Source organism: Pyrus communis, chromosome 17, assembly GCF_041283825.1.
Source record: "Pyrus communis isolate YQ-2024b chromosome 17, ASM4128382v1, whole genome shotgun sequence".
Classification (NCBI taxonomy): Eukaryota; Viridiplantae; Streptophyta; class Magnoliopsida; order Rosales; family Rosaceae; genus Pyrus; species Pyrus communis.
This window is the reverse complement of record NC_142581.1, coordinates 3,119,006-3,144,784: the sequence shown is the minus strand read 5'-3', so window position 1 is coordinate 3,144,784 and position 25,779 is coordinate 3,119,006. Positions and strand designations below refer to the sequence as shown.

The 25,779-nt window shown below is 39.0% G+C and overlaps 3 protein-coding genes and 3 pseudogenes across 4 annotated transcripts; 5 read left to right on the top strand and 1 right to left on the bottom strand.

Annotated features, from left to right (window-relative positions):
• The first annotated feature begins 1,276 nt into the window (after positions 1-1,276).
• LOC137708339 (uncharacterized) lies at positions 1,277-2,656 on the top strand. Its single transcript, XM_068447395.2, has one exon. It carries the CDS (start codon positions 1,712-1,714, stop codon positions 2,408-2,410), a length of 699 nt encoding a protein of 232 aa, XP_068303496.1. The 5' UTR covers positions 1,277-1,711; the 3' UTR covers positions 2,411-2,656.
• Positions 2,657-4,327: 1,671 nt separating this feature from the next.
• Positions 4,328-8,765, top strand: LOC137708746 (pentatricopeptide repeat-containing protein At5g50390, chloroplastic pseudogene; annotated as a pseudogene). Its single transcript, XR_015958807.1, has one exon. The product of XR_015958807.1 is annotated as a pentatricopeptide repeat-containing protein At5g50390, chloroplastic pseudogene (transcript).
• Positions 8,766-12,110: 3,345 nt separating this feature from the next.
• On the top strand, positions 12,111-12,746 carry LOC148689252 (TMV resistance protein N pseudogene; annotated as a pseudogene).
• Positions 12,747-13,378: 632 nt separating this feature from the next.
• On the top strand, positions 13,379-15,788 carry LOC137709258 (disease resistance protein Roq1-like; annotated as a pseudogene).
• Positions 15,789-19,782: 3,994 nt separating this feature from the next.
• Positions 19,783-20,331, bottom strand: LOC148689251 (E3 ubiquitin-protein ligase MPSR1-like). The gene has a single exon (XM_088689428.1). The coding sequence runs from the start codon at positions 20,329-20,331 to the stop codon at positions 19,783-19,785; it is 549 nt and encodes a 182-aa protein (XP_088545554.1).
• Positions 20,332-22,175: 1,844 nt separating this feature from the next.
• LOC137707456 (defective in cullin neddylation protein AAR3) lies at positions 22,176-25,637 on the top strand. The gene is made up of 9 exons (XM_068446331.2): positions 22,176-22,558; positions 23,375-23,504; positions 23,675-23,726; positions 23,836-23,911; positions 24,119-24,201; positions 24,518-24,614; positions 24,777-24,822; positions 24,928-25,016; positions 25,128-25,637. Exons 1-9 carry the CDS (start codon positions 22,501-22,503, stop codon positions 25,466-25,468), a joined length of 972 nt encoding a protein of 323 aa, XP_068302432.2. The 5' UTR covers positions 22,176-22,500; the 3' UTR covers positions 25,469-25,637.
• Positions 25,638-25,779: the final 142 nt, after the last annotated feature.

Here is a 25,779-nt window from a genome sequence, read left to right as displayed (position 1 = left end):
AAATTCTTCATTTCGTTATTGCTTCCTTTTGTTCTCACTTGTTTGGTCTATTTCTTTACAAAGAAAGGCATTTATTCATCCATGGAAACCTATTTAATTTCAAACATGAACATTAAGATGTCTCAAAAACGCAAAAATAGAAAGCAATCTAACATGTTATACTGTTAAACCAGCAATATTTCATTTTTTGACATGAGGAGTTATGAATGGGGGAAGATGGATTTGATTCATAGTTTTTCAGGTATTGAATTATAAGTTCTAATGATAAACTCAAACTTTATTTATTTATTTCATGTCTCAATAAAAAAAAAAAAAATCGAGAATTGGCACAATCAAATATCATGTTTTAATAAACCGTGAAAGTTAAGAATATAAGAAACATTTTAATACACATTTCAGTTAAATATGCATGTCATAATCATGAACCACCACGAGGTGATTTAGTAGTTGTGGGTGAATTTTAAGCTCGTATTCCACATGGTACATCTTGGATTTAATATCTGGTGTTAGTGAATCACACGATGATGCCCAGAGAGTGAAACACCTTTGTGAGTGACCCACGACGGGTTGAACTGCAGTGACAAAGCTACTAACTGATCATTTTTAAGGCAAAAAAAATGTCATAATCATGACAACAATTTATCCAATTGAACTTTATGTTACGTTTGGCCAATCCCCCCAGCCCTAAGAAAGGTGGACTGTTGTGGTGCAACCACCAACTGATCCCTTTTTAAAAGAAAAAAAAAAAAAAAAAAAGAACATGGCATAACCATGACAACAATTTATATAATTAAACTTTATGTTATGTTTGGCCAGTCTTCCTGACTTTCGAAAATGTGAAATATCGTGGCAAAACTACCAAATGATAATTTTTGTTTTTTATTTTTTATTTTTAAAAGAACATGTCATAATCATGACAATTGCATAATTAGACTTTATACGTTTGGCCTCTCAAACATAAAATTCCTACTCCACCATCGATTAAGATGACTAATTCCACAAAAGAACATACCACCAAAGTTGGTTTCTTTTCCATCAATTCCTCATTGGGGTGACTTGGTCACCATCTTGACGAAAAAAAAAAAGAAAAAAAAAGAAAATCTCTTTTAATGCTTAAATATTCCAAATTATGCAAAAGTGGACCAAGCCCAATGAACTACCCCACAAATCATGCACACATCATTGTGCGGCAGCGGCAAAAGATGGAAAAGCCCATCTCCGACGCAGCCCACGTAATCCTCACAACTTGTCGCTCGGGATTTTCCAAAGCGTGTATAAACGAACCACGGAGAGAGAGAGGGAGGGATCGATAGTTTTACTAGTTCATTGCGGTAGAAGAAGAAGAAAAATGTGATAAAAAAACTCCCAGTAAATTCTTCTTCCTTGTCCGCTCTGCTTCCTCTGCTTCTCGAGCCGGCCAATCGCATCCAAACCCAATTCTCACTTTTCCAATTCGCTCAATTTGTTTTTTGTATTTCTGTATTGATCTCTCAAGTTCTTAGCTGTGAATTGGATTGAGGGGTTTGAGATGTCGAAACAGGATTGATTGGTTTTGATTTGGATTCGGGGCACCGACGAGTGGTTCAATCGGATCGTCAGGTGCAAATCGGATTTGGGTCGATCTTATTTTTCGGTATATGTTGGTGGGTTTTGAATTTTGATCCGATTTTGTTGATTGGATTGGAAATCAAAATTCTGGGTTCGATTTGAAATGGTATATTTCCATAGCTCAATCTCGGTCTGCAACTCCGTTGACCAACCAAACGCTCCCATGGCGGATTCAATGAGTTTAACCGACCCAAGTGCCAAATCTAAGCAAACCAACCATGTTCAAGGAAGAAGAAAGATACCCAATTCCCCCAATTGCTCAAAGACTCCTTCTTGCGATCGATCTCGATCGGCTTTGATCGATGTCGTGTTATTCATTGCGGTGGTTTGCGCTTTTGGATATTTGCTATTGCCGTATGTGAAGTTTGTATCTGTTAAGACAATTGAAATTGTGCGAATAATCATATATGTGCTGAGGGAGGAGGTTTCGAATGCTCCGTTGGTGTACGGATGTATGGGACTTAGCCTCTGCTGTGCGGCATTGGCCGCTTGGGCTCTGCTGGCCTGCACCAGCAGGAAATGTGGGAATCCCAATTGCAGGGGCCTCCGAAAGGCTGCTGAATTCGACATTCAGCTGGAGACGGAGGAGTGTGTGAAGAATTCGGCTTCGGTGGCTAAGGACGGAGTGAAGAAGGGCCTTTTTGAATTGCCCCGCGATCACCACCGCGAATTGGAGGCCGAGCTTAAGAAGATGGCGCCACCTAATGGGAGAGCAGTGCTTTTGTTTCGGGCTAGGTGCGGGTGTTCTGTTGGTAGATTGGAAGTTCCGGGACCGAAGAAGCTTAAAAAGATCAAGAAGTAGGATTATGATGAGTACACATGAGTAGTCATAATGCAGAGAAGAAGAGTGCCGTTCTGTAAGCCGTCTTCTTGGAACACAGTGTTGTTTTTAAATAAGCTTAGCTCATGGAATAAGTTGTAAGGATTATATACCCTTGGTTATAGCGGGGACTATAACAATCCCGTATTTACTTTCATTTCCTTTTGGTTATATGTTTTGTCTAAAGTTCTTGAATTTGAAATTTAAATTTGGTTCTCCATTGATTCAGTTCTTCGGTTCTTTTTCTTTTCGTTTATAGGATATGATTCTTCTGTCAGGTAAGATTGTCTTGAAATGGTTTCTCTGCATTTGCACAATAGTGTTTATCGATTTTTGATGTATCGTGCTCAGAGGTAGCGTAATTATACTTCCGTTGCAGAGAAGTGGTCTCTGATTCCGCAGTTTCAAGTTTTTGTTGAAATTTGCAGCTTACTTGGCCGTGTAAACTTCTAAAAGCAGGGAACTTTTTCATTCATATCATGCCAGGTGACAGTAATCTGGAAAACCTGGCTTAGAAAGCAGCGGTTCTGGTTCTATGAGTGGAAACTGATGAGGTAAACTCAAATGCGAGTCCCCGAAGGAACTAGCATTTGATTGTGACTGTATTGTGGTTGTGATACGCTTTGTCTACTCATGTTTGCACCACACTGCATAATTTGCTTTGCTGCTTTGCTTTATCTTAGTAATTTATTCTGCTTTAGGTTAGCTTTAAGCTTTATCATAAAGAAATCAGTCTGATAGGATAGCTAGTGCATGCACACATGAAGGTTCCTAGTGAAATATTAGACCCATTCTTCATTCATTTGCAATTGCAATGTGTTGTATGCTCCCTCGTCGATAAATTATGTTTCAAGATCCTTATCGAAAGAAGATTGAGGCCTTCTCATTCTGCTTCGAGTAGTAGAGAGTTTCGGGTTTGAAAATCCTCGGATGTAATTGTTTAGGTTGGAAAGAAATACGGGTGAAGATCATTTGGTTGTGATGGTGCAATTGCTGCTCTACCGGTTCACCTGCACGCGTGGGTGGCTGGCGGTACCTGGTTTCTAGACACAAGTTCTCGAACAAATTCACGGTGGACTGCGCGTATGCATTCGACGATGTTTGACATGTAAGGTTCAGAATGCTTGTAGTTAGATTACTAGCGAACTTTGTTGTTTGCTTTGATGGAATGAGCACAAGAGGATGAACTTAGTCCACCTTCAATCCTTGGGAGTGGGAAAGATGAAGGGACATGTTGGGCATAAGGAAGTTTCCTTTGCTTTGATGCAATCAAGAGATGGTGGTGGTGTTTCATTTTTTTTTAGTGAAATTCACTTTTGTGTTTTCTTTTCCAAGAATAAAGGGCTGAGGAAAAAGTTTCCCTTTCACTTTTTTTGGTTTCAATGTATGGTGGCTAAAAGTGGCACAACAATGAACACTTCTGCATTTGGGGATTGGGGTGACACAGTAATAGTATTTAAATTAATCGTTAAGCCCTCGGTAGTAGTATTTTAAATCACCGTCTATTTTAACGGTATTTCAAATTATTGTTCATGATAACGGTATTTCAAATTGATTACGCACAATCGAGCGGGAAAATTTAGGTGCGTAGTATTGTGTGGTCGACTTGGAAAGTATAAAACACGTTTCCCATTCTAATCACGAATATAATAAATATTTATATGGCGGATACGTCTATGTATGTATCTAATTGAAAAGGAAAATTTTATTTAAACCCAACTATTTTATCTTCAAACCCAACTTAAATATTTTTGCCAGTAAACTCTCCATTTTGCTCCGACTTTATTTAAAAAGTAAAAATAAATTAAAAGAACATGAACCCACGTATCTGCCCACAATTTTTCGCCGTCTTCTTCATTGACACGATCGTGAATCTCTTGTCGTCGGCGTCTCTTAACCACCCCCTCTTCCATATTATCTCCCTCCTCTATTTCTCACACTCTTCAACCATAATGCCGGCATCGGAGTCCTACAAGTTTCAGAGTGGTACAGAGCCGACAATGCGGAGAACCACGAATGTCTATGGCCGAGAAGGGATGGCGAAGTTGTCGATGAGGAAGGCGTTGAGATGAAGAGGGATCATTTATGTTGTATGAACAGTTCGAAGTCAAAACTTATGGAAACTGAATGGTGTGCCATATAAGGCAGTTGTGATGCTAAAAGAATTTGAATTAAAGTTGCCATGGAGAATCGCCGGTGAATCTGCTGTGGGGTTTGAGGTGGAAGAGAACCACTGGGTGTGGAAAGAGATTGCAGTTTTGTTTATTTCTTTTTTCAGTTTTAATCAAAGGGTGAATTAGGAATTTTAAGAAAATATTTTTTGTCTTAGGTGTAGAAAGAGGTTGAATGGGTTCCAATAAAATTTCCCAATTGAAAATGTTTGTGTTTTCTATATATGTCATTTTTTCTATAAGAGCAATGCTAAAGGAGAAAAACTTTGAACACAAAATCTCGAGTGCATGCTTTTTGATTATTTTTTTTAAGGCTTACCTGTAATAAGTCTTGACATATATTTAACCGTTGTATTTGATTTAATGATTTAAACTAAGTGATCAAGGATTGGCACTTAAAAAAAGAGTGCTACTAAGCCTACCCCAGTGTCTTATCACTTCACCCACTTTAAAATAATACTTTTATTGACAAATTTATCCTTGTATAAAATGACCTTTAAAGACTTAAAAACTAGCCAATCATATCTTGCCATAAGCCCCTTCTCCTCCTCAATTAGGATAAATCATTAGATAATTTAGTATTACTACATCAGCACATAACTTCCACTCAAAATTTAACACATATACAATTATTATACAGCTGGACTTAAAACTTATTTAACATAAAAATGAAATTAAAAAAAAAAAAAAATTGAAGAACCCCTTAACCACCACCTTCCCCGACCTCAGCCTCCACAACTTCACCCCATTTTAATTTCCTACCTAACTGCTTCAACCCCAAACACTACTGCTTCTTCCTCCTTCCCTCTCTTTATCCTCTCCCTCTCTCTTATGCATTGGCTTTCTCACCGATCGTCTCGCTCGCCATGGCTGAGACCTTCGCCAAATTCATCGAGGCTGTGCTCGGACAGCAAGCCCATCTCGTCCACTGATCTCCTATGCAGTCCTCCAAAGACTCAATCAAATGGGGACTTGAGAACCATCTCCCGATTCCCAAAACACGCCATTAAGGCGGACCAAGGATTTTGGGCGAGGAGGGGCGCTGGGTGTGTTTTTTTTAGGGGGGGTGGCGTTTGGGTTGAGGTTTGGGTGTGTTGATAGTGACGGTTCTGGGAATTTTTTGGGGAGGGGACTACTGTGATATTTGGAGTTGGAGTTGTTGGGCATATTTATTTAATGATAATTTTCATTTTTGTTAAATTATAATAAATTTTTTAAAGCAAGGAAAATTAGAAGAAGAAATATATAGGGTTATTTTGGGAATAATGGTGGGTGGGGAAAGAGTTTATGTGTGTTTTATCTTTTTATGGTAAGTGTGAATACAAGGTTAATGAAGAAATAAGACACTGAAGTGGGTATAACATCGCTTTAAAAAAATTATTACTCCATGTGAGATACAAAACCATATCCATGAATTGAGAAGCGAAATCCGCACCCCACTTTTCCAGAATCATCAAATAAATAAATAAATAAATAAAAAGGTACAAAAAGCGCACCGTTTTGGTTGACTGTCTAGTTTCTACCTCCAGAGCCTGCACAGAAATATAGAAGCTTTTCAGTTGGAAGGTGAGCAACTTCGAACTACCCGCATCTGAATTTTCCCGGCGGACTTCCCAATGCTGATCCTCTCTCCTACACCGCCGACCCCCTCGTCCCCCTCACTCTCCTCCTTTCCACCCTGAAACCGCACCGTTCCTATCCTCTCCTCCCAACTGCAACCTCGTCGTTTCACTGAACGGAGACTCCGGTGTTCCGTACGTTTCAAGGGTACCAACTTTCCTCACCAGCTCCATTTCTGATTCGCTGATCTAGTTCCATTTTTCAAATCATGGAGATCCCACTTTTGTGCTACGAAAATATTGCGTTGGATCAGTTCCAGAGCGGATCCAGCTTACATTTTTCGTTCTCGGATCCTAAGTTCTTCAGGCGGAGATCGTTATCTCTGTTTTCTGGGTACTGTTTCCAATTCAATCGACGAAAATGGAGGAACCCATTGCCGCATATCAAGTGTTCTTCCGTGGAGCAGGAGCTGAAGCCGCGTCCGAAGCCCCTGCCGTCGAAAATCGAGGTCGATGAGCCGAAGGCGGCGCCTTTGGAAGATACCCAGATCGTGAAACGCAATTCTGGGCTTTGTAGTCAGATTGAGAAGCTGGTTTTGTGTAGTCGGTACCGGGAAGCGCTTGAATTGTTCGAGATTTTGGAGTTTGAAGGTGGGTATGAATTGGCGGGTAGTACGTACGACGCGTTGGTGAGTGCTTGCATTAGTTTGAAATCGATTAGGGGGGTTAAGAGGGTTTCTCGTTACATGATTAGTAATGGGTTTGAATTGGATCAGTATATGAGTAACAGGGTGCTTCTTATGCATGTGAAATGCGGGATGATGGTTGATGCACGTAGATTGTTCGAGGAAATGCGTGAGAGAAACCAGGTTTCTTGGAACACGATAATCAGCGGCCTTGTGGATTCGGGGAATTTCATGGAGGCCTTCCATTTGTTTCAAATTATGTGGCACGAATTTTCTGACGCTGGATCACGGACTCTTGCCACCATGATTCGGGCATCAGCTAGTTTGGCACTCATTTTTGCTGGAAAACAGTTTCATTCCTGTTGTTTGAAGATGGGGCTGGGTTCTGATATTTTCGTGTCTTGTGCGTTGATCGATATGTACGGCAAGTGTGGGAGTATCGAAGATGCTCAATGTGTGTTCGATGAGATGCCGCGGAAGACGACAGTAGGATGGAATACTATCATTGCAGGTTATGCACTTCATGGTTACAGCGAGGAAGCTCTGAGTATGTACTATGACATGCGTGATTCTGGTGTTAAGATGGACCATTTCACATTTTCCATGATCATAAGAATCTGTGCAAGGTTGGCTTCACCGGAACATGCTAAGCAAGCTCATGCAGGTCTAGTTCGTCACGGTTTTGGGTTAGATATAGTGGCGAATACATCACTTGTAGACTTCTATTGCAAATGGGGAAGAATAGAAGACGCCCGTCATGTTTTTGATCAGATGCCCCTCAAGAATGTTATATCTTGGAATGCCTTGATCGCTGGATATGGTAATCATGGTCGGGGTGATGAGGCTGTTGAGATGTTTGAGAAGATGCTTCAGCAAGGAATGGTACCTAACCATGTTACATTTCTTGCTGTATTGTCTGCTTGCAGTCATTCTGGTTTATCAGAATGCGGATGGGAGATTTTTGAAGCAATGAGCAGGGATCACAAGATCAAGCCCCGGGCAATGCATTATGCTTGTATGATTGAATTGCTAGGTCGAGAAGGGCTTTTAGACGAAGCTTATGAACTAATAAGAGACGCTCCCTTTGATCCCACGGCAAATATGTGGGCTGCCCTGCTAACAGCTTGTCGAGTCCATAAGAATTTAGAGCTTGGAAAATTCGCTGCAGAGAAACTTTATGGGATGGAACCTGATAAGCTGAGTAATTATATTGTGCTCTTAAATATATACAACAGTTCTGGGAAGTTGAAGGAGGCTGCCGGTGTTGTTCAGACTTTAAGAAGAAAGGGTTTGAGAATGCTTCCGGCATGCACTTGGATTGAAATTAAAAAACAGGTAAATATTTTTCGTTATGGAGACAAAAGCCACACTGAAATAAGAGAGATTTACCAGAAAGTGGATGACTTGATGATCAAGATTTCAAAACACGGTTACATCCCTGAGGAGAAGTGTCTACTTCCTGATGTCGATGAACATGAGCAGACGTCATTTTACCACAGCGAGAAACTGGCCATAGCTTATGGTCTGATCAGTACTTCGGATGGGACACCACTGCAAATTGTACAGAGTCACCGTATTTGCCGAGACTGCCATTCTGCGGTTATGTTAATTGCTAGGGTTACGGGAAGGGAAATCGTAGTGAGGGACGCCAGCAGATTCCACCATTTCAAGGATGGGAGTTGCTCTTGTGGAAATTACTGGTGATGGCAGAGTTATTTGTGTACTCCTGTTTTGATTCCTCTTTGATTTATTTAATCGTACATTTACAAAAAAGAAAGTGATGAAAAAAAAAGAGAATGTGAAAATCACTTCCGGTAACTGTTGTACGAGTTCTCTCAGCCTTAGGGTTAAATACTATATGTTGTAAACAAAGAATAAAGGCAAATGAATAGAATCAAGGTCTTTTTATTCTTCTTCTTTATATTGCTTGCAAAAATTGTTGCCCTATGTAAGTTTTATCTTACACAGCCGGTACCAAGCCCGGATAAAGGAAAGGGAAGGGCGTCAGGTAGTCGACAACTGGCACTCCATTTTCACGTTGAATCCTTACGAGTCTATTGAGCTGATTATTTTTTCTTAAAAATTAAAAAAAAATTGTATGTTATGATATAAATCAATGTATATTAACAAATATATAAAATACAAACTAATTAATGAAAAATATCAATAGGAAACTACATATGATGAACACGACAAGGCTGACATAAAACAAGAACATCTTCAAAGACTACGAAATTGCCATAGTTGCGCCATATTGGTGATCATATTCACCCACATGTTGATCTCATCGTCTTCTTCTATCATTGCGGGCACGTCAAGCTTAGCATTGATCCTGCAGAGCGGCATGGCAGGTTTAACATTGATCCTGCAGAGCGGGCAGGAAGAGTGCTTGGCGATCCAGGTTCGAACACAAGCTGAGTGAAACTTATGCTTACAAGGCAATGTTATCTCCTTATCGACTTCTTCACAGTTCAAGCCTTCCGTGCAAATACTGTAGCACTGCCACTCATCCGACAACAATGGCTTCATCATCCACGCTTCCTCCATAAATGAACCTATGGATGCCACCGTCGCTACAGAAGCATTGTTGGATTCTTGGGACATCATCCTCGTCTTTATCTTTGCGTCTTCCGAATTATCAGACACGGTTTGATTAATATGCTTACTTATTGATGTTCGAATACAAGCCATTGTTATCTCCTTATTGGCTTCTTCACCGTTCAACCCTTCCAAGCAAATACCGCAATCATCCGACAGCAAAGGCTTCATCGTCCATGCTTCCTCCATGAGTGATCCTATGGATGCTGCCGCAAATACAGACGCGTTGCTGGATTCTTGGGACATCGTTGTTGTCTTCGAGTAAAATTTCTCCGAATTACTAGACACCTTGATTATTTGCTTGCTTATTGAGGAGTACTTGGCCTCTGTATAGAAAAGGCATGCTATTTCCTGCATCGTGAAGGACGAGTCCATCTCCCAAACTCTGTAGGAAACCTTTCTTTGGTTTGTTTTTGGAGGAAAGCAGAAGATGTAATCCTACTGATGAGTCGATTTCATATTATATATTTTACCTTATTTTTAGTATAATTTGGTAATTATTTTGGTAGAATTTTGATAATTTGCTTTATATTTTCAGCATAGGACATTCGACTTATTCCGAAGCGAAACGTAATCAAACGGACGAATTTTGGAGTGATTCAAATTGGAAGACGTTTGTATGTTCCTTAGCTTGTTCGTGTTAAAATTTCAGTAATTTCTACCAAGCGGTTATTTTCTGGTGATTAAATAAAAAAACATTGCGCGTTACTAAAAAGTGACATTTTGTGCAGAATTTTGGGTGAATTTACCAAGTCAATTTAGGATTATGTTTCCTAATTTATTTCAATTTATTTGGTTTCCTAGTTTTATTCTAAGACCTTTTAGTAGGAGGATTTTATTTAGAGTAGTATAAATAAGCCTTCTGGCCGACCCTTGATTTCTTCTTCATGCAATTTTTGGGGAGAAGATTTTGAGCAAAGTTTAGAGATTTCAAGACTTATATTTTCAAGGTGTTTTCATTATTTTTCTATTTCAATAAAGACTTTGTGATTTTTATTATGAATATGCGTAACTAATCATCTTTCCTAGGGCGAGGCCATAAGCCTTAGCATGAATATGTAGTATTTATTTAATTGTTTATGATATTATGTATGCATGCTTTAAATTATTAATCATTGTGTTTAAACTGTCTTTATGTCTTAATGATTCGTAACCATTAGGATGTTTATAATCCGATGCAATTCGGTTGGAATGCCACCGGAGGATTGAGTAGCTTCTTGTGATCGATAGTTGTAATTTCACCTAAGGCGAATGGCATGTCTTACGGGTTGCATTGTTTTTCAAGAGGTTTTCACAAAGCGTAATGAGTTATGCATATTTATATTTGATCTGAATGTCACAGACGAATTGCATGTTTAATATACGTTCTAACTTGAATGGCACAAGTAGGATATACTTTAGGACAACCTAACATTCAAAGTTGCATGTGTTATTCATAAGTAATTGGTAAAACTACATAAAATTGTTAAGGCGACGGCGGAATCCTAGTACTTTCTCACTTTGAATTATAAAAATTGTTTTTTTTTTCCTTCTTTAAAATTGCAGATTTTGGTTAACCTTTTTATATAATTTCGTTTTTCTTAATTTAGGTCATTAAATCAACCTTTTCCAATCTTCGTTTTCAAATAATTAACTAAGATTTTGATTTTGCATAATTTTAAATAATCCCTGTGGAAACGACCTCGCTTGAGCCGTTTATATTACAACTACCTTATTCTCTCACAAGTATTTTGTGTGTTTTTATTTCTACGGTGGTAAAAATCCTATCACCTACCAAGGATAAAAAATTATTGAAAGAGTAACTTTTCTTTTACTTGATGACATATATTGTAAATTATAAACTAAGGCGAGAAAAATTCAAACTTAAATGTAATTAAACAAGCACATTAATTACCTCAAAAACAAACACATTCATACAACTAACTGTCCTAACTCAAATGTGATTAACTGTCATAACTCATGACTAATTAGTTAGCCCACCAGGGGTGCAAAGTTTGATTGAAATTTATGATTCCGCTATTGGATTTCCATTTTGAATCCAAATACTTTTGAAACTTGGATGCATCGATATGGAAATTTGAATGCATATAGAAATTGGAAATTTGAATCCAAACATTTCTGAATCCATATGGAAATTGGAATGCATATAGGAATTCTGAACTTTCGACCTGAATTGTTTCAAATTTATGTTTCCAACTTATTGTGATAAATTTTTTTTTCCGTCTAAATATTCAAATATTTTATGGTTATTTATTAATTCTGTTTTTTTATTATTTAATTCTGTATTTTGATTATATTTTTTTATACAATTTATTCATTAGCTTTTACATTTAACGTACATTTATATATTGAAATGATGAACATAGTATACTACGAATCAATTGAATGTATACATGTTTAAACATACTAAATATTAAAAAAGAAAAATAAATTGCACAAATGTTCCAAAAATTTGAGATATTGATTAAACTTTTCCAAAAGTTCTGATTGGAAATTCCGATGCAATTAAAAAATGGAAATTGGACTTCAGCCTAAGCCGGCCGTTTCTTTTTTCTGTCAACATTCCAAGCTCCCCCTTGAAGGTCTCATTTTCCAGTGAGAACAATGAATGGGTTCGTTGACCTGCAATCTTGAGTTTCTTTAGGGGCTGTCGATCCTGTGCTTGTCAATGGCTTCTTCATCGTCGTCTTCATCTGCTATTGATTGGAAATATGATGTGTTCCTGCATTTCAGAGGGGAAGACACTCCAAAGACCTTCGTCGGCCATCTGTACAAAGCTCTAGTTCACAACTCAATCAACACCTTCATCGATGACGAAGAGCTCAGAAAAGGCAACGACCTTTCGCAGCTACTAAAAGCTATTAGCGGCTCGAGGCTTTCGATTGTAGTTTTTTCTCAAAACTATGCTTCTTCCAGATGGTGCTTAAAAGAACTTGTCCACATCCTGCACTGCATGGATACGCATGAGCAGATGGTGGTCCCTATTTTCTACGGAGTAGATCCATCTCATGTTCGTAAACTTGAGGGAAGTTTTGCGGAAGCTTTTTCTAAACATGAACACGATTCTAACGCCGACATGGAAGAGGTGCAGGGCTGGAGCTCCGCCCCGAGAAGAGTCCCCAATTTATCTGGTTGGATTCGCGAAATTACGAGTAACTCTCACTCCTTCATAATCTTATCAATTGTACGGGTTTAGAATTTTAGCTAGTTTCCTATTTTCGACATTACTGCTTGTTGCTCAGGTACTTTATAATAATACTGTTTTTCGAATTCCGCAGGGATGATGCCAAGCTTATTGAGTTGATTGTAGTGTTGAGAGTTATCCCATGCGGTGAGGGACAAGGTTTGCTATGTGCATATATGATCTTGGACTACTCTTCGTTTGACCAATTGGTTTTATGGTGGAACTCCAATTTCATCATGGTATCAGAGTAAGGTTGTCCATACGTGAAACCCAATGGCCATATGAGCTCCACGTCATCCAGTTGTTGTCCACATGTAGGCTTGAAAATCCGCCACAAGTGCGGGGGCGTGTTGAGAGTTGTCCCACATTGGTGAGGGACAAGGTTTGTTATATACTTATATGATCTTGAGCTACTCCCCATTTGGCCAATTGATTTTATGGTGGAACTCCAATTTCATCATGGTATCAGAGCGGGTTGTCCTCGTGTGAAGCCAAACGGCCACACGCACTCCACGTCATCCAGTTGTTGTCCACGTATAGGCTTGAAAATCAGCCACACATGCGGGGGTGTGTTGAGAGTTGTCCCACCTCGGTGAGAGACAATGTTTGTTATGTGCTTATATGGTCTTGGGCTACTCCCTATATTACCAATTAGTTTTACGGTAAAACCTCAATTTCATCACAAGAAACTGATCAACATCTCATCAAGTGAAAAGAATGGCTTGGTTGGAATGGATTTCCGCTTACAGAAAATGGATTCACTATTATGTCCCGAGGTGAATGATGTTCGCTTTGTTGGAATATGGGGTATAGGCGGTATAGGCAAAACCACCCATCGCCAGAGCTATGTATGACAGAATCAATCATCACTTTGAAGGTTGCTGCTTTCTCGATAATGTCAAGGGACGTTTCCCGACAGTTGATGCAGGTGAAGCACCACTCGATATGCAGGCAGAACTTCTATCTAGTATCACGAATACCAGGGTAGGGAGTTCAGAGATTTTGAGATATGGTTTTCAGAAGATGATGGCAAGAGTAGGTAAGAAAAAAGTTCTACTTGTTCTTGATAATGTAGAGAATTCAACCCAAATTGAATCCTTAATTGGAAAACAACCTTCATTTGGTGGCGGAAGTCGAATCATTATAACAACTCGAGACAGGCAATCGCTAAGTAGAGTCGGTGATCAGATATATAAGCCCGAATTGTTAAATGACGACGACGCTCTTGAACTTTTTATGCTGTACGCTTTCAGTACAAAGCAACCCACAGGAGAATACAATCATTGTCAAGCCATTTCATAAAATATGCTCAAGGTCTACCCTTAGCACTTAAAGTCTTGGGAGCTTTTCTCGATAACAAAAGTGTACTTGTGTGGAAAGACGAGTTAAAGAAAATCGAGAGAACCCCGCACTTGGGAATTCAGAAAGTCCTCAGAACGAGCTTCGATGGACTTGGCGATTTACAGAAGGAAATATTTCTTGATATTGCATGTTTCTTTAAACAAATGAAAAAAGATTATGCAACAAGCATTATGGAGGGTTGTGGCTTCCATCCCCATACTGGATTAGACGTTCTAGTTGGTAGAGCTCTTGTAGCTATCTCATCTGACGGTACACTCGAGATGCATGATTTACTAGAGGAAATGGGTTGCGAAATTGTTCGCTAAGAATGTATTAAAGAACCTGGGAAACGCAGTAGGTTGTGGAGATATGAAAATGTCTGTCATGTGTTAAATCAAAATACGGTAAAATACACATTATATTCTTGACCTCCTTCTTTTTCTTAAGTAGAAGTCATTAGTATAAATAAAGCTTCAACTTTGACCAAGAACAAATCCATAAGAAACATGCACTAGCTTTACAATCTTAATTAGGTTTGTACTCACTCAATTTGCAATTTTTGGTTATCCAAGCAACGGAAGCAGCTGAAAGTATAATTGTGCATTGGCCGCATTCAAACAATGTAATAGAATTAAATATGGCTTTTGTTAAAATGACATAACTAAGACTACTCATAGTCCACTCGTACTATTTACCATCAAAACCCCCAAGGGCTTATGAAAACCAATATGATTTCTTTCTGGAAAGTTAAGTTGTCTTTTCTTGTCCAATTGCCCTCTAAAGTCTTTGTCGTCCAAATTTAACCCGGAGAATCTTGTTGATCTTGACATGCAATATAGTCGCGTTGAACACCTTTGGAAAGGAACTAAGGTATGTACATTAATTCATCATTTACATATATATGTTTCTTTTAAATGTGTTTAGTTCGTTATGCCTTGTTATGTAACACATGTTTTCGCGAATGTTTTTCGACAGCCTCTGGAAAAGTTGAAAGTTATCAATCTAAAAGGCTCTCAACTGGAGGAAACTCCCGACTTCACCAAGGCAAGAAATCTTGAGAAACTAATTCTTGATGGTTGTACAAGTTTATCTGAGGTTCACCCATCCATTTGGGCTCTCGAAAAACTTGTCCTCTTGGATCTAAGTTGGTGCTACAGACTCCAGACTATTTCAAGCATCAGTTGTATGAAATCTCTTGAAACCCGTAATCTTTCTTTTTGCTCAAACATTGAGAAGTTCCCAGAGATTTTAAAAGTTATGCAGAAGCTTTCAAAGCTGTGTTTGCGAGGGACATCGATGAAAGAACTGCCTCGATCAATTAACAATCTTACTGGGCTTGTTACTTTGAACCTTGAATGCTGCAGAGAACTTGAGATGCATCCAAGCAGCATTGTTCAACTCAAGTCGCTTAAATTTCTTTATCTTTCTGGTTGTTCAAAGCTTGAGGCCTTTACGAAAAATGTGGAAAATATGGAAGGTTTAAAAGAGCTTTGCCTGGATGAAACATCCGTAAGAGAGCTTTGCCCATCAATTTTCTTTCTTCAAAACCTTAAGCGTTTGAGTCTGGAGCAGTGCACAAAACTTCATAGTCTTCCGAGCAGCATTCATATGAGATCCCTTCGAAACCTTAATCTTTCTGGCTGCTCAAATTTGGAGAGGTTTCCAGAAATTCCTGATGTTATGGAGAACCTATCAGAGCTTTATGTAGATGGGACTGGAATTGCAGAACTGCCATCATCCCTTAAAAATTTTACGGGGCTCGTTACTTTGAACCTGAAGGTTCTGAAAGATTTAAGGTTCTTCCAAGCAGCATTCGTATGAGATCTCTTCAAGCCCTAATTTTCCTATGATTCTAGAAGTTATGGAGAACCTATCAGAGCTTCACTTAGATTGGTTTGTTTACGCAACAAAATTTAAAAAAACTAAAGAGATAGATTGGTTATTACACCCGATACCATTGAATTATCTTACAGAGCATGAAGGATATATTCAAGATCGTCAAACCATTACCAACCGATATTTTCCATCGCTTCCTCATGTTTCAGGGATTGCAATCAAAGAATTGGCATCGGTAATTTATAATCTTACCGGGATTGTTACTTTGACGCTACGGTATAGCAAAGTCTTTAAGGGGGCGTTTGTTGCGCCGGACTATCTCGGACTGGATTAGCTTCAAGGACTAAACTGGACTGGCTTAGACTAGACTAAACTGGACTAACTTAGTGAAGCGTTTGGTGCAGTATTGGACTAAGAAGCTGGATAATAACAAATTCTAATATTATATTATTTAATATATAAATTATTAATATTTTATTATGATCTTATCTTTTTTTCCATCTTTTCCTACCATTTCCGTCCCACTCTTTTCCTTTTCTCTCATCGTCCCACCCTCTCCCTCTTTTTTTCCTCTTAGACCCCTCAATTCATGTCTCTTTCTCATTCCTGGTCAAACTCCTTATTGATTCCAGTCTCTGTTTCTCTATCCTCCCTCCCTCTCTAGTTATGCGTTGTTCGAACGGAACCTCACGGCTTCAATTTTTCCGACGAGTTGCAGGTTTCCCGATGTTTTTTTCGGCCAACCCTCGTTAAATTGGATGAAGTTAGCACCGCCAAAAAATTCATCACCATCCCTGGACCGAGATCTTAGCTTTGAATGCTCGAATCTGTCATGGATTTGAAGAAGTCCAAACAGGCCGAGACTTCCAGGCCATTTTCCGGCCACATTCGATCACATTTTAGCCTTGATTCAGGTAAAATCGTAATCTTGTCACTCCCAGCTTCAATTTGGTATATTTTATATGAAAGTTGGTTGGGAAATGGATCTGAAAGAGAGTCGGAAAGTTAATGATTGATCTAGGTGACCGGAGATGATGAGGAGTCTGTCGGGAGTGGTCGTTGAGCATGGCGAGGATGAGAAAGAGAGGATAGTCTTAGCTAGTCCCATGGTTATTGGGGGGTCTCGCTAAGACCTCTTAGTGAAGGGTTTTGTCCATGCTAGTCCCCTTTAGTCTCATTAATGTTAGCCCCAGCATGGAACAAACACAGTATATTGGACTAGTAGCTAGTCTAGTCCAGTCCAGTCCAACTTAGTGAGGGCAAACAAACGCCCCCTAAGAGTCTGACAAGCAGAATTTGTCAACTTAAGTCCCTTAATTATCTCTCTCTTTCTGGTTGTACGAAGTTTGAGGTGTTTCCGGACATTGTAGAAAATATGGAAAGATTAGCCAGCCTTGATCTGGATGAAACATCTATCAGAGAGCTTCCCCAGTCAATCGAACGGCTTCAGGGGCTTGTGTCGTTAAATCTGAAAAACTGCAAAAACCTTGTCCATCTTCCGGAAATTATCTGCAATTTGTTAAGTCTTGAATGGCTCACTCTCAGTGGGTGCTCAAAACTTTCTAAGTTGCCTGAGTACTTGTTGTATTTGAAGCGCCTTGATGTAGAGGGAACTGGTATAAGTAAAAAACAGCGATATTTCAGCACTTTGGGGGAGTTGGCTCAGTTTCGAAGCGCTGCACCTTTGATTGATATTGAGGGCTCAAGTATGAGCACAAAAAGGCGCTGGCTGATGGGCAAGTCCTCTAGAGCGATGATTTAGAAAATTTGAGTGATCTTGCAGAGTCAAGCTATGGGGAAGAAGAGTGAAGGCAGTTATATTTGGAGCACCTTGACATAGAGGTAATGAGGATTAAGGTAATTGGCGCATCGTCAGCACCCAAACTACATGAAGATTGAGGTGAATGAAGGTAGTAAGACTGCGGACTTGGGAGGAAATGGTGTTTTGTTTGCGACTCTTTCGAGTTTCAAGCTGGTCTCTATATTTTCAGGGCTCTTCTATTTAGTTTATTTTTTTACTTTTTCACTCATTCATTCTTCATCTGTGGCCTGTATTTGGTGTAGGAAGAGTGGGAAACCCCTTTAGGGGCGGCAATCACAACAAAACATGTCCAAAGATTGGGAAATTTTAACAGCTTGAGTTGACAGTTTTCGGTAGTATTTGTTAATGTGGGGTGGATAGCAGCTCCCGTTCGTTCAATCGAGAAAAAATTAATTAAGTTCTCTTTGATTTTCTTCACAGGCAAAGGTGCTTAAAATTTTTGTTTGTGAATATGTTTCCAAACGAGGAAAAGGTGACAAAAGTTTCAACAAGAGCCTCCATCCATAACTAACTAAGCTACTGGTGAATGCAAAGTTCGTCGACAATGAAATATGCAGACGTATCGAAATGCAAAAAGTTTCACCTGTGGCGTTAGCAACAAGCAATGACATAGCGATATCGTCACAGTTTCTGCACGAGCTCAGAAAACCGAAAACCTAAGAAAGTAGCACATAAGCAATTGAACCCCGCAAAACTGAGCACCATCCCCCCAAGAGATTTCTAAGCTCAGCTAGAATATGAGGCACCCATAAAAGCAAAAGGTCTAACCTCCTTATCAAGCCAATGCATTCGAGGAAGAAACCTGAGCACAGGGTTGGACGCAGATTGCCAGACTGCGAAAGTGAAAGCCAATGTGGTACAAGCGATTATTGCATTATCATCCGCAGAGAATACGGCATCCGATGTAACGCCCTGAATTAGCTTAAACCTGCTATTTAAATCGTCATCTTGGTTTATGCTAGAACTTAAGGTTTGGTTTTTTTGCTGGCCGGCTTTTTAGCTAAAATGGTTTTCAAGATATGGTATTTTTCAGTTTGGTCTATGAAATTTGAAATCAATAGAAATGGTTCTTGAAATTGTCCACTATCAATCATTATAATCATTTCTGTTAAAATTGAGGGTGCTTTTGTCAAATCAAATCCTTCACTTGAACGGGAATTATTATTAGAATTCCAAAAATCTCATTCTACACTCCAAACTTTCTATAGTATAAAAGAAAAATATACTTATGAGGAGTGTAGAATGAGATTTTTGAAGTGTCAATAACACTTCCCACTTGAACCGGTGGTTTCTTCAATTTAATAGAGACTTTCCACATAATGATCAAAATGATTGACGGTGGACAATTTTAAGAACTACTTTTATTGATTTTAAATTTCAAAAATTAAAATGAGAAGTTATGCTAACATGAGATACTATTTTCGCTGAAAAAAAGGCCGGTGACTTAGGAAAATACCATCAATTGGAGATGGAATTTCAGAGAAGGTTGGGGCCCCTCACACTTATGTCTTTACTTTGAAAGATTATGTATCATAATGTCCCAATCGTCTCATGAAAGATTTATGTAATACAGTGCTTTATAATGACAGAGTGTCATTCATGTTGTCATTTAGGAACAGTCTTCTAAAAAGTTAGGTGTAAAGTCAAAAAAAAAAAAAAAAAAAAAAGACTGAGAAAATGATAATATTCATGCGTCTGGTGTTTTGTAGTTAGTTGGCACGGGCCACCACAACACAAGGATGCGAATGATATGATGTTTAATATGTTCCAACCATTGAATAATTCGTAATTATTTAATCAGTGGATTAAATAGTAGTAATATTGGTGTTTCTTTTAAAGAAACGTACTAATTTACTTTGTTTCATTGCAGTCTGATGTTTTTAATGGTTTTGAATTTTTTTTAACTTTTTTAATAATAGTGTACGAATGATGAATGAAAATATATACGATCAAATCATTTAAAAAAATTATTATAAATATGTATTCGTACCAGAAGAAGGAAAAAAAAAACTAGTGTCATGTAGTATTACTCATATATATAAGATAAACATTATCTAATACCTAATTTAAACTAATTAAGTAACACAACATTTTAAAAAAAAGGAAAAAAGGTAACACGACTATATTATTCCATGAGTCTTTAGCACTCACGGAACCCTAATCAACCATTTCAATCGAATCCCACCTGTTGGTCTGATGTCCTCGCCCTTGTGCGGCCGCCTCCGCCCTCGTAGGCATCGAAAACCGGCAAAGCGGGCAGGAAGGACGCCTCTCGAGCCAGCTATCAATGCAAACCGGATGAAACCTATGGTCACATGGCATCTCCTTGGCTTCCTCCCCGACCTCCAACTTCTTCAGGCAGATACAGCACTCCGCCGACGTTTCCTCCGTCAGAGTCACCTTCGGCAAGGCCTCTATCGAAGCCTGGGTCGCCCCAGCCAAGGCCGTCACCAACGACAGGCGCGCCACAGCCGCCAAGGCAGCGGCGGGCGGGGGATTTGGATAAAAATAAGAGTCGAGGAAACTGTTGGGTTGGGGTGGTCCTCCTCCTTCTGCCATCGCTGGGGTAACTGGTAGGGCTAGTACAACGGACGTATTGTCGGAGTCGACGTCGTGTGCGTGCAGTGTGAAGGACGTTGTCGGTTGAGTAGCAGTGTTCGGTGGAGGGTCGGTGGAAGGGCCTGTGGGTTGCGATTGGGAAGACATTGCTTTTGTCGTCTTTGAAGCTTTAAGAATTAGAGAGAGCGAAAAGACCGAGTAGGGATCTAGATTTAGGCCAATATAAAGGGTGCGGTACCAATTAAAGTTAATTCTTTGAAGGAATAAGGCAAGCTTCCCACCTAGAGAAAATAGTTTAGTTTGGTCATGTTAATTATAAGGTTACAATTTCCCTACATCAAAATCCATTTTTTCAAAATATACAAGGAAAGAAGCTAAGGGTCGGTCAGTTAATGTTTTGCAACGGTCCTTTCTCCTTTGGGACAGGCGGGGGGTTTCTGAGTGCAACGGTCATTTCTCCTTTGAGAGAGGGTTGGTGTCTCGCATGCGACTGTTGACGAAGAGCTAATCATGCCTAATCCGTCTCTACCAAAAAAAAAAAAAAAGTTAATGTTTTGCAAAACTATTTTTCATTTTTCAGATATCAAAACGGGTAAAAAAGACATTCGGTAGACTATTTTGTGAAAATATAGTAGAAAACGAAAAATGCAAAAAAGAAATATTTAGTCTAAATTTTGTAGAACATCAAATTGTTGTTTCCTTTGTTTTTCAAAAACAATTTTCAAAATAATAAAAAAATAAAAGATATATTATAAAACAAAGTTAATATAAAATAACATCATGTATGCCACTACTATAATCATTATTATCACTACCACCACATTCTCCACCATCTCACCATCACCTCCACCACGGCCATAATTTTTCGTACTACCACCTCCCACCACCATTGTTGCCACTACAATATCTTCAACCATCATCAACATCGCCACCACTGCCACCACCACCTCCACTGTCTCAACGTTGCCACAACCTACATTACCGCCACCGTACGTCTTAACATGACCACCAAAACTTGTACCTTCACGCCACCATCACCACCACCATATTATGCATCGCCATAACACCACCACCATGGCCATTACTACCTCCACCATCTCATCGTTGTGGCCACCACCACTACCACCATCTCGCACCACCACCACCACCATCATCAAGGTGTCACCACATTCTCCAACCCATTACCCTCACTATGGCCACCACCACCTCCACCATCTCTGCCGCCATCATCCCTACCTCCCAACCACCATTTCACAACCTTTGTTAACACAACCATCCTCTTCCACCATCGCCATGACCACCATCATTCACTTCCCCATTGCCCTCTACCTTGCTATTGCCACCACCTGTATTCCACCACTGCTAATATCTTTATTCTCACCACTACTGCCACTATTCCAACCATCATTTCTATCAACACCACTCTCGTCTCAACAACACCATTTTTACCGCCACGGCAACCATTACTACCAAACATAAATTTTCTCTATAATATATATTCACATTTGATACCAGATGCGTTTTCAATGTTTTCGTTTTCCGAAATCATTTTCGGACTAAAGTACCATGCGCATTCTCAAATCCCATTTGTCATTCGTTTTACAAAACGGTTCTTAAACAATTGTTTTGTAAAACATTGCCGACATACCCTAACATTCCAAAAATTATACTTGAATTGAAATTCAAGACAACTAAAAATATCTAAAAAATAAAGGCGTGAATAAGCTAATAATTAGCTACAACTATGGTGTCCACTTTACACCTAGATTCGATTCCTCTTCTCATAGGATGAAGTTAGTTTAATTATTCAACTTTGTTTAAAAAATACTTGTCGGATTGTTTACAATTAAAGATAAAAATGTTTTCTGATTAGGGTGCAGAAGAAATCACTCTTTAACCACTTTTAATTCAAGTCATATTCTAATTACTTTAATCTAAATTTTAGAAAACAGAGTTTAAACTTAAATGCAAAAGGAGACTTAAGATACGCCAACCGAATTTTCGCACTCCCTTTTCGACTCTGCACTCTTGTATTTGCTTATTTTTTCTAGCTTTCGGATGGAGCCAACCGAATTTCCGATGCCCACCAATATAAAGCCCGCCCAACAGACTGGGCTGGCAGATCCGGTTCACAACATCCTCTCTCTCTCGCTCGCTCAAACTTACACATCACAACACACCCAACTGAAATAGGAGAGAAAAACCAGAGAGAGAGAGAAAGAGAACGGGGGTCGGTAGCTGATAATTGGCGTTGTGGTGGAGACCAGAGGTCAACCACCTCCTTCTTCCTGGAAACTCTAATCTCCCCGGAGCTGTATGGATCCGTCCGGGTCCACTCGTTTCGACATCTTTGAGATTTATCGCCGATTCTGCGGTAATCATTTTGCTCCACCCTTTTTTTTTTATTTATAATTTCTTTGATTGTTGTTTCACTGATTAAATTCTCCCAATTCGTATTTAGCTTTAATTCTTTCCATCATGGTTGTTCAACGGCTGTGAAATTTGAATTTTTGGTTTTTTTTTTTTTTTTTGGGGGTAGAAAGCCGCGGATTTGTTGAACCTTTAACTTCTTTCTAATGGGTTTCTGAAAGTTTTCAACTTGGTGCGAGAAATTTGAAAATAAATACGTTACCTTTGCGGTGTTTTCCTTACTGAAGTTGGGTTGTTAATTATTTTCTGTTTGGTTGCCGAGAAAGTGTGGAGAACACATGCATTGAGCTGATTTAACACGTGAATTTACTTGTTTGAGGTTCCATTGTGTGAAATACTGTATCTTTGTGATAGATATGGTGCAAAGGCTGTGTATTTCTTGCTGCCTTTGTCTTCGGGTCTTTGATCGACTATCAGTTTCATTGCTCGAAAGGTTACCCTTTTGTGCTAGCTAACTGCATTTGGCTGTGAATTATTACAAATGTTTTCGGTTATTATTAACTATCTTAGGAAATAAAGCAAATGCATTTCTGGTTTCATTTAGTTTTTACATGGCTATACTTACTCAAAAACTCTACCTGTATGCGGGAAGAATAGCTTTCTTTTCGTTAGGTATTTTCAGATATTTCTGTTTTCAATTTGATTAGATACGAGTTGTTTTAGTCTCCAGTTCTGTGTATAAGTATAACCAGTCATTATGTAAATTTCAGTTTAGATTGTTGATGAGTCTCGAGTAGGAATGCTGACCGTTAAATTGCAGATATCAGGACAGGAAATGGATATGGTCATGTGGAAGGTTATAGAGAAAATGATGATTCACAGATGGCTAAATATTCAAGGGAGGCGTTAACTCAGCTCTTAAATCTGCTGGAATCAAAACTACACGCTAGGTATATATCTTTGATTCTTTATATAGAAGCTAGAGTTAAGAGACAAAACATAATTTGGGGAGCCCTTAGGATGAGGTCATCCTGCATCATGCTTTTATTTTAGCCTTCGAGCATTTTGTTTCCCCTTTTCTTTATCAGTTGATTGAATAGTAAACTGTTTGCTTTGACAGGATATCAATTTTTGATGAAGTTCTCAAGCTAATGTTGCGTCTGGATTTGATGGTAAAATTTATTTATCGAAGTCTTTAAAGTAGATTCTTGTTAATTGATGTGTGAGGTTAGTTTACATGACTCAATGAGTTCCTGACAAAAGAAAAACCTCCCTCTGCAGGCAGACTTTTCTGAATACTCACGTTTCTATGACTTTGTTTTCTTCATGTGCCGTGAAAATGGTCAGAAGAATATCAGTAAGTTATCTTATTTTCTTCAACCCTCGATAGTTCTTAAATGTTTTTGTTCATTCCCTGCAATATGAACACCCTACTTTGCCTTTCTTGTTTTCTTGAATTATAACTTATTTTCTTCAACCCTCGATGGTTCTTAAACGTTTTTGTTCATTCCCTGCAATATGAACACCCTACTTTGCCTTTCTTGTTTTCTTGAATTATTTGCAGCTGTAAATAAGGCAGTGACTGCATGGAGATTCGTCCTAGCTGGGAGGTTTCGGTTGCTGAATCAGTGGTGTGATTTTGTTGAGGTACAAACATTCTAAGGTTTCTGTAACTCAATGCTTGCTACTACGTTTTGTAGATATAGTAATGATTGTCTTGCTAATGGTGACCATGGTTAGAAGTTCTAGAACCAAGAATTCATGGTTCTATGTCATGTAGTTGGTTGAGATATAAAGTTATATACAGACCGAAGCCAAATTGTCAACAGTGTAGTGGCTAGAACCAAGAATTCTGCATGTTAAATGCAAAATTATTTGAAATATGAGAACATAATGTTTTTGGGTTCATGTGCATGAAGTGTTTCTGTATTACAAGGCAACTAATCTTTGGTATTCCTCATAGAAAAATCAGCGGCATAACATCTCTGAAGATACATGGCGGCAAGTTTTAGCTTTTAGCCGCTGTGTGCACGAAAATCTGGAAGGGTATGATCCTGAAGGTATATATCATCAGTCTTACACTGATGCGTACTCTTTTCTATCTAAGCATGTTAGATTGTCAACAAATTACATGAATAACTATAAATAAATTCAAATTGCGCTTTGAGTCCATCAGATATGAGACTCCTATCTGAATGATCATTGCTTTAATCTTTTTTCAGGAGCTTGGCCTGTTTTAATAGATGACTTCGTTGAACATATGTACAGGTTTGATCTCTGTACCCTCATAATAATAGCTCATAATGTGAGTCTAAATACCCATAATGATAGGTCTACGTAAATGTATACTTGAACAGACTTTTTGTCTTGCAGGGTTTTGGGATCTAACAATAACTCTAGCTTCAACTGTAACTGCGGTGATTCAGAATCCTGGTCATGTACATATGATGACCCTCTTCCTGGTACGTCACTATACTTCCAAGCTCAGACCCATTTTTCACTACCTTAGCTAATGCCAGACTTGTGTTTGGTGGAACATCCCAAGCCGTCGCCCTAATAATATTGTGATGCAGGATTGAAGATTTTACCCGGTTTGAAGAGAAAGTTACCTGGGGACATGCAGATCGATGAAATGGTATCCTCACCCACCCTGTTCCCACACTGTACAGACTGGAATCCTGCATTAAGCACTAAAAAAAGTCGTGCGATGTCATGCATACCAGCAAACTGGGACGATACTACATCAGGAAATAGTGTGGATGATTCCATGGAAACCGTAAGACATAGCAGTCCACTGAATTCTTCAAAATCTCCATGCGCGGTTGAAGGTTGCCTGTTGAAGGGCTTTGCAGGACTGCTTTCTACACGTTCCTGTCTGCAGTTTGATCGGGAGAGGGGAGTTTCATTTTCGTAGAGTAGCAAACATCGAATGTGTCTTTTACAAGGAGATGCGGTTTGATATATTTGGATGCTTTGGAACACAAATTAGAGTTAGTCTATCTTATCAATTTGTTCGCTTAGCGTTCATAATAGTCTTCTATTCGGATTGATAAAACTAATAAATTTAATTTGTATTCCTGGTGTGTCCGAGTCTTATGGAAATTGCAACATAAGGTGACGTTTCTGAGGACCTACGCGTAACCAAGTTGACTAAGACAATGTGCTCCCATCTACCTCCAAGTTCGAAACTTTTTCTCATAGTTTAGATCAGATTAGAATATGGCT

Bases quoted from the DNA above. Each gene is read 5' to 3' on its own strand.
- LOC137708339 (XM_068447395.2), top strand. From the start codon at position 1,712: ATGGTATATTTCCATAGCTCAATCTCGGTCTGCAACTCCGTTGACCAA.
- LOC148689251 (XM_088689428.1), bottom strand. From the start codon at position 20,331: ATGTCTTCCCAATCGCAACCCACAGGCCCTTCCACCGACCCTCCACCG.
- LOC137707456 (XM_068446331.2), top strand. From the start codon at position 22,501: ATGGATCCGTCCGGGTCCACTCGTTTCGACATCTTTGAGATTTATCGC. The intron at 23,727-23,835 runs GTAAAATTTATT...CTCCCTCTGCAG, and splicing joins TGTTGCGTCTGGATTTGATG to GCAGACTTTTCTGAATACTC. The intron at 24,202-24,517 runs GTACAAACATTC...TATTCCTCATAG, and splicing joins AGTGGTGTGATTTTGTTGAG to AAAAATCAGCGGCATAACAT.